General features: G+C 36.3%; 1 protein-coding gene across 8 annotated transcripts in view; it reads left to right on the top strand.

Annotated features, from left to right (window-relative positions):
* The window catches only part of CLASP2 (cytoplasmic linker associated protein 2), a 177,290-nt gene that overhangs the window by 21,956 nt on the left and 143,142 nt on the right, over positions 1 to 12,192 (top strand). For all 8 annotated transcript variants that reach the window (XM_073810969.1, XM_033864535.2, XM_033864534.2 and 5 more), the window contains exons 4-7: positions 1,068 to 1,159; positions 2,373 to 2,448; positions 3,989 to 4,086; positions 10,114 to 10,184. In XM_073810969.1, the coding sequence (XP_073667070.1) occupies positions 1,068 to 1,159; positions 2,373 to 2,448; positions 3,989 to 4,086; positions 10,114 to 10,184 (337 nt within the window). The remainder of the gene's footprint in view (positions 1 to 1,067; positions 1,160 to 2,372; positions 2,449 to 3,988; positions 4,087 to 10,113; positions 10,185 to 12,192) is intronic.

The raw sequence follows: 12,192 nt of genomic DNA, 5'->3' as shown, positions 1-12,192 counted from the left end.
GGATCAGGTTATTCACATTTAAGACTTTTTTGGTAAACTTCCAAGTTACCCTCCACAAAGTTTGGCAGAGGGAAATAATATTAGTAGAACTGAATATAGAGTCCAGGGAGAATAGAGTTCAGGAGTAGGGATTTGTGTGTATGTGTGAGAGTATGTGTGTATGTGTGTATGTACACATTAATTTAGTAAATGGTAAGGGTGGTGTTTCTTAAATGTGGAGAAAGGATTGATTGGGACAATTGGCTATACGTTTAGAAAAACAAAGTTGAATTCCTTCTTATAACAAACCCATATAATTGTTTTAGATTGTTTGTATAGGTTTATCTATGCTTTTTCAAAAAAAAAAGATTATAGTGGGTAGCAATAGAATGATTATGTTTCTGTATTTGGATCCAGTGTTAAAAGGAAAAAACCCCTGAATTATAAAATGCTGAAAAAGCCTGTTCCATGTGACAGTCTGTACTAGTTGCTAGGCAACATTGGACCTTTTAAATGCTTACAATACTACTAGGCTTATAATGGTAACATTGTTATTGAAGGTTTCTAAAGTTTAGAAGAAATTATATGTCCTTGGAAATTTTAAGGTTTTTAAATGTTGGACACAGTTTTTCTGAGAATAATTGAAATCTAAAGTGAAAGATATAAAATAAAAATTGAAAATGTGATTAAGATATTTAAAAATGGGTGAGAGGGCTTCCCTGGTGGCGCAGTGGTTGAAAGTCCGCCTGCCGATGCAGGGGACACGGGTTCGTGCCCCGGTCCGGGAAGATCCCACATGCCGTGGAGCAGCTGGGCCCGTGAGCCATGGCCGCTGAGCCTGTGCGTCCGGAACCTGTGCTCTGCAACGGGAGAGGCCACAACAGTGAGAGGCCTGTGTACCGCCAAAAAAAAAAAAAAAAAAGGGTGAGAGCAGCATCAGTGCAAATTTGGCTTAGAAAAACTTGTAGAGAAATCTGTGGGAAAATTTAGCTACCAATAAGGTTGGTAGTAAAGTTGGGAATAGATAAAAGATTATAACATGAGTAATTTAATTTTTTGTTATACATGTTTACTTTTCTTTCAAATAGTACATTTGGGAACAGTTGGCTTCTGGTTTTAAGCACAAGAATTTTCGATCTCGAGAAGGCGTGTGTCTGTGTCTTATTGAAACATTAAACATGTAAGTTTTATGATTACTGGAGTATATTTTTCATTTTTCTAAAAAATAAAAAGCAAAATCTGTTTCACAAAGCTGAAGGAAAGCTATGGAAATAACAAATTTTAAATAGTTATTAATTTATCTCTGGCACCAGAGTTTTTCTATTTGATAGCTTTATCTGTTAATTTTTTTTTGTATGTATGTTGTTATCTTTCATGTTGTTAATTTAAAATTATTAGTCATTGATAAGAAGAGTTTCTTTTTTTCTCTTTAGTATGTTAATAGTTGCCAACCAAGTAGATGATCATATAACAAATACGCTGATACAACTTAGGATCTACCTCTGTTCTGGACCCAGTTTGGAATTTTTTTAAACTCAGTGGTATTTCAACAATTATAGCCATTTTCCCCAGCCTGCTTTTGCCAATTGGCCCTAGGTTTTCTAGAGCAGTGCAGGTGGTTACCAAAGTCATAGACTGAATAAGACTCCCCCAGGTAACCAGACAGTGAAGCTGACAGCAGTGTGCAGAGCTCTGACAGCATAAATGCCACAGAGCTCAGAACTCCAGCCTGAAGAAATTGTAAACTAGGGCTTTTGTTCTCTTTCTGGATGATTTTTTCAAGTTCTCTGCAACAAGATAGGTAATATATAGTAGCTTTCAACTTTTTTGTAGTGTTACTTCCTTTTCTCTAACTATACCTTCATTTTATTTTCTTTTACTCCTCTATGGTCCTTTCTGCCATCTAGAGCTTGTAAGTGCATTCAGCCTGCACAACTTTCATGGTTTTTGGCTGTCTTGTCATTTGCTTTCAACCAATGACCTCATCAAAATATTAATAAGCATAAATAAAGATCTTTTAATTTACTTATTGTACTGGAATGCAAATTTGTTTGAGACCCAGAGTCTAAAAAACCAGTATTTTAATGCAAAAGCTCAAATTTTCTAAGTGATTGATAGGTTGCTAGGTTTAAGAGTGCCATTGGTTGAACATTTTGCTCTGTTGGATCATGTGTTGACAGTTTTCATTGTCAGTCATGATTATTCAATTTTACATATCTCACATTGTTTAGAATTAGGTTTTGCTTGTGTCTCATATCCTTCATGTTTTAATGATGTGTGCCCGTGCTCTCCACCGTATTTGTCTTATCGAGACAGTAAAAGTATAAGGATATTTTGTTTACTGTTTGATTAAAACCAAATTCTCTTTATTTTTTTTTTCAAATTATATTTAGTTTTGGGGCTCAGCCACTAGTCCTCAGCAAGTTGGTACCACATTTGTGTATCCTATTTGGAGATTCCAACAGTCAGGTAAAATTTTATCTACATTTAAGCACTGACTAATTTTTTAGCCACCTCTTGTTTTCTAATGCTCTTGTTCCATTTTTAAAAAGAAGAGAGAGGGTGGAGGGGGGTGGTAAAATCAAGATTGCACTTCATTTTTTTCTTTTAAAGTCTACCACATTTAGTTTTTAAGAATACATTATATTCACAAACGTAGCTTAAGTTTGTTAGCTGTTTGGCTAGTATTAAGGATAGATGGGACTTAAAGGATAGTTCTTGAGTTTGGAAGATTGAGTAACAAAGAACCTGAATTTCCTTCTCTAGTCCTCCTATAAGCTAGTTGTGAGGGCAGATTGTCAGCTTCCTTTTCATTCCTGCATAACAACTTTTGCAACAGTTATAACCCTGTTTGTGCCAGTGGTATATCACTTGTTGGAAATTTCATTCCCTGAGCTTCAAATACTATAGGCATAAACAAGGGTGTGTTCTGGATCTTGTCCTTTGTGGTGGAGTTGAATCTTGGCTGTAACCCTTTTGGCACAGCTTGGGCATTTGGAATGACCCTGGATATTTCCTTGCTTTTAGGCCCTAGCTGCGCCTCTAGAGGTTTGTAGAGAGTTCTACTGTCTCTTCATTTGCCCTTCGACAGTGAGCTATGCAAAGGAACTAAAAGCTGTCTTCCACATTCCCGTCTTTAGGCCACATTTATTTTTTCTTTTAATTGTGGTAAAATATTCACAATATAAAATATACCATTTCAGCCTTTCTTAAGTGTACAGTTCATTGGCAGTAAGTACACTGACATTGTTGTGCAGCCGTCACCACCACCCATCTCCAGAACTTTTTCATCTTCCCAAGCTGAAGCTGTCTACCCATTAAACAATAACTCCTCATTTCCCCCAGTCCTTCAGCTCTTGGTGGCCACGTTTTACTTTCTCTCCAAATGAATTTGACTACTCATAAACGTGGAACCATACAATATTTGTCCTTTTGTATCTGGCATATTTCACTTAGCATAATGTCTTCACAGTTCATCCATGTTGTAGCATGTGTCAGAATTTCCTTCCATTCCTGTTTAAGGCTGAATAATATACCATTGTATGTATATACCACATCTTGTTTATCCATTCATCCATGGATAGACATTTGGGTTGTTTCCACCTTTTGGCTATTGTGAATAATGATGCTGTGAACATTGGTGTATAATTATCTGTTTGCGTTCAGGCCACATTCTTGAAAGGCAGTTTTATTCTACGAAAATATGTTAACCACGATAATGATTTGTAGTCATATAGTTATTATCAGTTCTTTATACAATATTATTACAAATAGAAGATTTTTTAAAAGCCACATTTATTTGCATGTTTCTTAGATTTCTGTAAAACTTTTACAAGGTTTCTTGGCAGGTCGTCTTGGTTTTTGTTAATGACCTGCCATAATCTCCCAGGGGTTTAGAGACATTAAAACCAACTTTGAGCTTCAAGTTGGTCTGTGAATTTAATGTTACCTTGAGGTGAAGTATTTTATTGTGTCATGTAAGTTTTTAAAGTTCTGAATTATTTGGCAGGTTAGAGATGCTGCAATATTGGCTGTGGTGGAGATTTATAGACATGTGGGAGAGAAAGTGAGAGTGGACCTTTATAAGAGAGGAATTCCCCTTGCTAGGTAAGTCTTGCTAAATTTATTATTTTGCCAATGGTTTTAAAGGTTTTAATTTCATGTGCTTATTTAAAATAGGTTCAATTTTCTGGAATGCTTTAATATTCAAAAGATATAAAAGGACATATAGGTTATTACTGTTTAAAAAATTCTTAAGATTCTATACTGTTCTAGACAGGATAGTATAATGAACCTCATGTACCTATTATCCATCTTCAATAACTAACTTGTGGACAGTTTTGTTTGTTACACCCTTACCTACTTACTCTTGTCCTGTATTATTTTCAAGCAAATCCAACTCATAACATTTCATCTGTAATTATTCAATATATTTTTTATTTTATTTTTTAATTTTTTTTTCACTGAAGTATTAGTTGATTTACAGTGTTTCAGGTTTACAGCAAAGTGATTTAGTTTATATGCATATATATACATATATATAATCTTTTTCAGATTCTGTGCCATTATAGGTTATTACAAGATATTGAATATAATTCCCTGTGCTATACAGTAGGTCCTTTTTGTTATTCAACGTATTTCTAAAGGGAAAAAAATTTTTTTTTCCAATCACAACCACAATGCAATCATCACACCTTACATTTTTTTGCAAATAATTCTGTAATATCAAATATCCAGTTAGGGTTCAAATTTTCATAAATGTCATAATGTTTTATAAATGTTGTATATATATGTTTTAACAGTTTGTTTGAATCAGTATACAAATAAAGTCCAACAATTAGTTGTTATGTATTACAAGGCTGTTTAAATCTTTGTGTACCTCCAAGTACTTTTTTCCTTGTGTTTTATTTGTTGAATAAGTTGGGTAGTTTGCCCTGAAAAGTTTCCCATATCCTGGATATTACTAATTCTTTTCCTGTGGTGTGGTTTAATGTGTTCTTCTGTCTTTATTGGTAGTTGGATTGGTAAATTGGTAGTTGGATCTATAGGCTTGATCAGATTTTCGGTGGGGGGTGGCAGGAGGAGCAAGACTACTTCATAGGTGGTGGTGTGTTCTGTTTACATAAGTCTCATCGGATCTTGCTGCCTCTCTTACCATGTAGATTATTTCCAGTATGAATTATTTTTTAGGTAATAAGTTTGTCTAAAAAATCTGCATTTTGTTTACTTATTTATTCATTTGCTTTCTACTTCCAGGGTTAACAAAAATTTTATTTGAATACTGTATCATTTTATGAAAGAAATGGTATTAACATATTGACATATTTTGTGTGAGTGTATGTATATATGTTACATTATATATTTTTAAATTTATATTGAGATTATGTTTTTTTTAAGTATTTAGAATTTTTATTCAATTTTGACATTCATACAGAATAGTGCATAAATTGTAAGTATGCAGCTCTGTAAGTTATCACAAAGTGAATACACACATGTATCTCCCACACAGGTGAAGAAGTAGAACATTACAACATTCCAGAATCCTCCCCAAATCTTTCTTAATCCTTGTCTTTTCTGTCCTTCCCAGAAGTAACCATAATCCTGACTCTATCACCATACGTTAGTTTTGCCTCTGTTTGAATTTTATATAAATGGAATCATATAGTGTATACTTTTTGTGTCTTTCTTCTTTCAGTTAACATTATCTCTTTAAGATTCATTTGGGTTGTTGGATCCAGCTATAGTTGTTCATTTTCATTGCCTTATAGTTCTCCTTTGTATGAGTAGGTCATACTTTATGAATCCATACTGTTGACGGACTTCTGAGTTGTTTTCATTTTGTAGTATTTATGAATTAATGTTGTTAGAAACATTCTTATGCATGTCTTTTGGTATACTTATGTATTTGTTCTCTTGGAATATATTTGAATGGAAGTGCTGGGCCATAGGGTATGTTTACCTTTAGTTGATATTCACAGACAGTTTTCCAGAGTGGCTGGAATATTGGATGATTTCATTTATATGAAATGGCCAGATATGGCAAATCTATAGAAAAGAAGTTAGATTAATGGTTGTGTAGGACTGAGGAAATTGGGAGGAATGGGGAGTGACTGCTAATGGGTACAGGGTTGTTTTTTGGGATGATGATGACATTCTGAAATTGATTGTGTATATCTCTGGCTTTATATTAAAAACCATTGAATTCTGCACTTTAAAGGGGTGAATTATATGGTATGAGTTTTATCTCAATAATTGGCTGTTATAAAGAAAGATAAGTTCTGAGATACCTAATTACCTCTTTCATATTGTACTTGCGATTTATTATTATGACTCTAAACTTAAATATGTACTTTGGATAGAGTTGCTTTTCCAATTTTATCCTAGTGCTTTACTGTTCTCTATCCTTATCCTGAATCAGAACCTTCCAGAACTTTACAGGCCTCTATTGTTTGGCCTCCTGAGTTGTGTTTTGGATATTCCAGCCTCTGTTGTATTTGCCTTCTGTTGAATTTCCTAAATTCTTTTTCTTCCTGAATTACTTAAAAGATCCCAGTCTCTTCTTTCTACTCTTACATTGTTCCTTTCCTCCTTTTCCATCAGATTATATGTGTAATGATCCTCCATTATGAATAAGCTTGTTTTTCTAAATAGCTGTATTATTATTTTATAATAGCTTTTTATTTCTTTTTCCTTTCTTTCTCCCTGTTACTGTTATATTTGCCTGATCTTTCAGTTGACCCCTCTTGCCATTAAAGCTGCCTGTATCTACATTCCTTGCTGTATATTTTATCTGTCCCACCTCAATTCCTTACCAACCCTCTTTTCTCTCAGAGCTTCCAGCCCTGAGTTTCCTACTCCCTTTTTGCTACTTAATAGCTGAGTGTTAATTTCATGCTTCGTAACATCTTGTTCTGCCTTTTTTCCCAGAGAGCTTTCCTAAATCCTCTCCTTTCTGTTTCTGGGCTGTCTGGTCTTCATTCTGAAGTCCCATCTTCCAATTCCAGTTTTCCCTCCCCTGTCTCATCTTGTCCATCTAGTCTCTGGGCAGCCTGTCTAGTGTCTGCTCAATTCTCTGGAAGGTAACTACTTTGTAGGATGAAGGGACCTGTGTCTTTTGACTGCAGTGCTTTCAGATGTGTGAATATTTGTTGAATTTAATGGGGGTAAGAGCTGAAGTTAAGGTTTAGAAATCCCATTATAATGAATTCCTAGAAGGTTTTCAACTAAAAAAAATTTTTTTAGACCAAACAGTATTTTCAACCTCAATTTACAAGTAAAAAATGACAGGATGTGGACCAAGGCTTAACTAAGGTTTTAGAAGTGAAATCATGACAGAACCATTGATGTCAGAAAAACATTTGGCAATTAAAGACTTAACCCAAATCTCTAAGTCATAATTTAAGAATCATAGTGGGACTTACCTGGTGGCACAGTGGTTAAGGATCCACCTGCCACTGCAGGGGACACAGGTTCGAGCCCTGGTCCAGGAAGATCCCACATGCCACGGAGCAATTAATCCCATGTGCCACAACTACTGAGCCTGCGCTCTAGAGCCCACGTGCCACAACTGCTGAAGCCCACGTGCCTAGAGCCCATGCTCCACAACAAGAGAAGCCACTGCAGTGAGAAGCCTGTGCACCGCAACGAAGAGTAGCCCCAGCTCGCCGCACCTAGAGAAAGCCCGCGTGCAGCAACAAAGACCTAATGCAGCCATAAATAAATAAATAAATTTAAGAAAAAGGAATAAATCATAGCATGATATAATATTGGAAAGTAAAAATTAGTGCTGTCAGCATGATCCCATGATCATGGTCTGAAAAAAATTTATATATAAATATAAAACATCGGAAAGCATGCAGTTAAATAAGTTCTCTGGATTGTGGGATTGTGGTTTTTTTCTTTGTTCCTATTTATATTTCCTAATTTTCTTCTATAATGAGTATACATTGCTTTTGTAATAAGAAACACTTTTTTTAAAGAAGTGATAGAAGTGTATTATTCTGAATATAAAATCAGAAGTGCTAATAGAATTGCTGTTGAATTAAAATAGGTTAACAGGAAAAACATCAGATTATCAGTCATATCAGCATCACTTTAATTTCTGACATATTTTATTGTTTTTATGTTTGCCTTAAGTTTCCTTAGCATGATTTTTATGTAATTTTTAAAAATGTCTTGGTTACTGAGTATATTCATTATAAGGTTGGAACTAAAGTATTGGGTTGGCCAAAAAGTGCCTTCGGTTTTTAAGTAAAAATAAAAGACACATTTTTCATTTTCACCAAGAACTTTATTGAACAGCGTACTCACCCTTTTGTTCCACTATCTTCTGCCATTTTTCAGGCAACTTCATAATTCCATCTTGCCAAAACTTTTTATCTTTTTGAGCAAAGAACTGTTCCAGGTGCCTTTTACAGTCTTCCAGGGAGTGGAAATTTTTTCCATTAAGAGAATTTTGTAAAGACCTAAATAAATGGAAATCCAAAGGTGCAATGTCTGGTGAATACAGCAGATGAATCAGAACTTCCCAGCCAAGCTGTAACAGTTTCTGCCTAGTCGTCAAAGAAACATGTGGTCTTGTGTTATCCTGATGGAAGATCATGCGTTTTCTTTTGTCACTTTTCGTTGAGTGCTGCTTTCAGTTGGCCTAATTGGGAGCAGTACTTGTTGGAATTAATCGTTTGGTTTTCTGGAAGGAGCTCATAATAGAAGACTCCCTTCCAGTCCCATCATATACACAGCATCACCTTCTTTGGATGAAGACCGGCCTTTGGTGTGGTTGGTGGTGGTTCATTTTACTTGTCCACGATCTCTTCCATTCCACATTATTGTACAGTATCCACTTGCCATCATCCATCACAATTGTTTTAAAAATGGAACGTTTTCATTACGTTCAAGTAGAGAATCGCATGCAGAAATACGGTCAAGAAGGTTTTTTTCGCTTAACTCATGTGAAAGGCAGACATCAAAGTGATTAACATAATCAAACTGGTGCAAATGAATTTCAGTGCTTAATTTGGATATTTTCAGTATGTCGGCTATCTCCTGTGTTGAGAACAATGTTTATTGGTCTCAATTAATGTCTCAATTTGATCGCTGTCAACCTCAACTGGTCTGCCTGACTATGGAGCATAGTTCAGCAAGAAATCTCCCACATGAAACTTCACAAACCACTTTTGACACGTTCGATCAGTCACAGCACCTTCTCCATACACTGCCCAAACCTTTTTTTTGCATTTCAGCTGCGTTTTTACCTTACTTGAAATAATAAAGCACAATATGCCAAAAATGTTGCTTTTTTTTTTTTGCGGTACGCGGGCCTCTCACTGCTGTGGCCTCTCCCGTTGTGGAGCCCAGGCTCCGGACGAGCAGGCCCAGTGGACATGGCTCACGGGCCTAGCCGCCCGGTGGCATGTGGGATCCTCCCAGACCAGGGCACAAACCCGCGTTCCCTGCATTGGCAGGCGGACTCCCAGCCACTGTGCCACCAGGGAAGCCCCTTGATGTCTTTTTTTAAATGCATGCTGGTACGACAGCTGTCACATACAGTCTAACAAAATTGTTTCAAATGAAGTTAAAGACAACTAAGTGCTACTAGAGCCATCGTATGGAAAATACCGAATGAACCTTTTGGCCAACCCAATATTTTTGATGGGTTTGGGGAAATAATTTTATGATGAAAATATGAAACTGCTTTGTGTGAAAGTTATCTTTTTTTAAAAATTGAGGTATAGTTGATGGTACAATATTATATAAGTTTTGGGGGTACAACATAGTGATTCACGATTTTTAAAGGTTATATTCCATTTATGGTCATTATAAAATATTGGCTATATTCCCTGTGTTGTACTGTCTTCTTGTAGCTTATTTATTTTATACATCGTAAACCCCTACCCTTGAAGGTTACCTTTTCACAAATATACCTGCGAGTGTGTAGAGTGCTACCTGTATTTGACTGCTTTGCTCTACTGAAGAGATGCATTTTGTGTCTGCTTTCAGTGAGTTAATTGTAAAATAGAGTTGTATAGAGCTAACTGAATCCTTGGAATTGTTTTTTCTCAGGGAGATGGTGAAGGAAATTGTTTCTAATTAAAACTGTATGTAAAACAAACAAAATTTATTCTTTATTCACAGATTAGAAATGATACTTGGCAAATTTGATGAAGTGCAAAATTCAGGTGGTGTGATTTTGAGTGCCTGCAAAGGTAAGAATAATTAAATTATTCCAGTTCTCAAACATTTCTAAGATTATTTAGCAAAGTTTTAGACACTAAAATATGTCTTCTAGTCAACTATTATATCACTGATTCAGCAGATTTGACTTTGTGGCTTAAAACTTGTTTAGGATAACAAAGTCTTTACATCCTGCTGATCATTACCTATCCTCTGATTCTTTTGGAGTAAGTGAAAATTTAATAATGGGTTAATTGTGTAAAATGATACTACTCTTTTGCCTTATATTTGGTACCTTCTGAGTTGAAGATATGATGACCCTCTTGCCTTCTATGTTCTGTGCACAAAATGTGTTTTTTACTCCCAGAGTAATTGTGTTTTTTAAAAATTAATTAATTATTATTATTATTTTTTTTGCGGTACGTGGGCCTCTCACTGTTGTGGCCTCTCCCGTTGCGGAGCACAGGCTCAGCGGCCATGGCTCACGGGCCCAGCCGCTCTGCGGCATGTGGGATCTCCCCGGACCGGGGCATGAACCCATGTCCCCTGCATCGGCAGGCGGACTCTCAACCACTGCGCCACCAGGGAAGCCCAATTTATTTTTTTAATTGAAGTATAGTTGATTTACAGTGTTGCGTTAATTTTTGCTGTATAGCACAGTGACTCAGTATATATATATGCTTTTTGTTTTTTTGGCTGCATTGGGTCTTTGTTGCTGCGCATGGGCTTTCTCTAATTGCCTTGAGCGGGGGCTGCTCTTCACTGTGGTTCACGGGCTTCTTATTGCGGTGGCTTCTCTTGTTGCGGAGCACAGGCTCTAGGCGCGCGGGCTTCAGTAGTTGTGGCACGTGAGCTCAGTTGTGGCTCGCGGGCTCTAGAGCACAGGCTCAGTAGTTGTGGTGCACGGGCTTAGTTGCTCCGCGGAATGTGGGATCTTCCCGGACCAGGGCTCAAACCCGTGTCCCCTGCATTGGCAGGCAGATTCTTAACCACTGAACTACCAGGGAAGTCCTCTACATTCTTTCTTATTTTCTTTTCCATGATGGTTTATCCCAGGATATTGAATATAGTTCCCTGTGCTATACAGTAGGACCTTGTTGTTTATTCATTCTATGTGTAATAGTTTTCATCTACTAACCCCAAATTCCCAATCCATCCCTTCCCCACCTCCCCTCCCCCTTTGTAACCACAAGTCTGTTCTCTCTGTCTGTGAGTCTGTTTCTGTTTCATAGATAGGTTCATTTGTGCCATATTTTAGATTCCATTTATAAGTGATGTCATGTGTTTGTCTTTCTCTTTCTGACTTCACTTAGTATGATAATCTATAGTTGCATCCATGTTGCTGCAAATGGCATTATTTTGTTCTTTTTTATGGCTGAGTAGTATTCCATTGTATATATGTACCACATCTTCTTTATCCATTCACCTGTCAATGAACATTTAGGTTGTTTTCATTGTAGACTTTTTAATGATGGCCATTCTGACTGTTGTGAGGTGGTACCTCATTGTAGTTTTGATTTGCATTTATTTAATAATTAGTGATGCTGAGCATCTTTTCATGTGCCTCTTGGCCATCTGTATTGTGTGTCTTCTTTAGAGAAATATCTGTTTAGGTCTTCTGCCCATTTTTCGATTGTTTTTTTTTGTTTTTGTTGAGTTATATGAACTGTTTGTATATTTTGGAAATTAAGCCCTTGTTGGTTGCATCGTTTGCAATTATTTTTTCCCATTCCATATGTTGTCTTTTTCTCTGTGTGTGTGTGTGTGTGTGTTTTTTTAGTGGTTTCCTTTGCTGTGCCAAAGCTTGTAAGTTTGATTAGGTCCCATTTGTTTATTTTTGTTTTTATTTCTATTGCCTTGGGAGACTGCTAAGAAAACAATGGTACGGTTTATGTCAGAGAATGTTTTGCCTATGATCCCAGAGTAGTTGTTTTAGTTAGATGCTTTTAGTAGAAATTGTAGGGTTGATTACTCTGTTACACCTATGTGTAGAATATCAGTGATCATACTAGTGAAGAGACACAGCCATAGGAACTTCAC

Source organism: Tursiops truncatus, chromosome 10 (assembly GCF_011762595.2).
Source record: "Tursiops truncatus isolate mTurTru1 chromosome 10, mTurTru1.mat.Y, whole genome shotgun sequence".
In the NCBI taxonomy this organism is placed as follows: Eukaryota; Metazoa; Chordata; class Mammalia; order Artiodactyla; family Delphinidae; genus Tursiops; species Tursiops truncatus.
The sequence above is the reverse complement of the archived record's forward strand: the minus strand, read 5'-3'. Positions and strand labels throughout refer to the sequence as shown.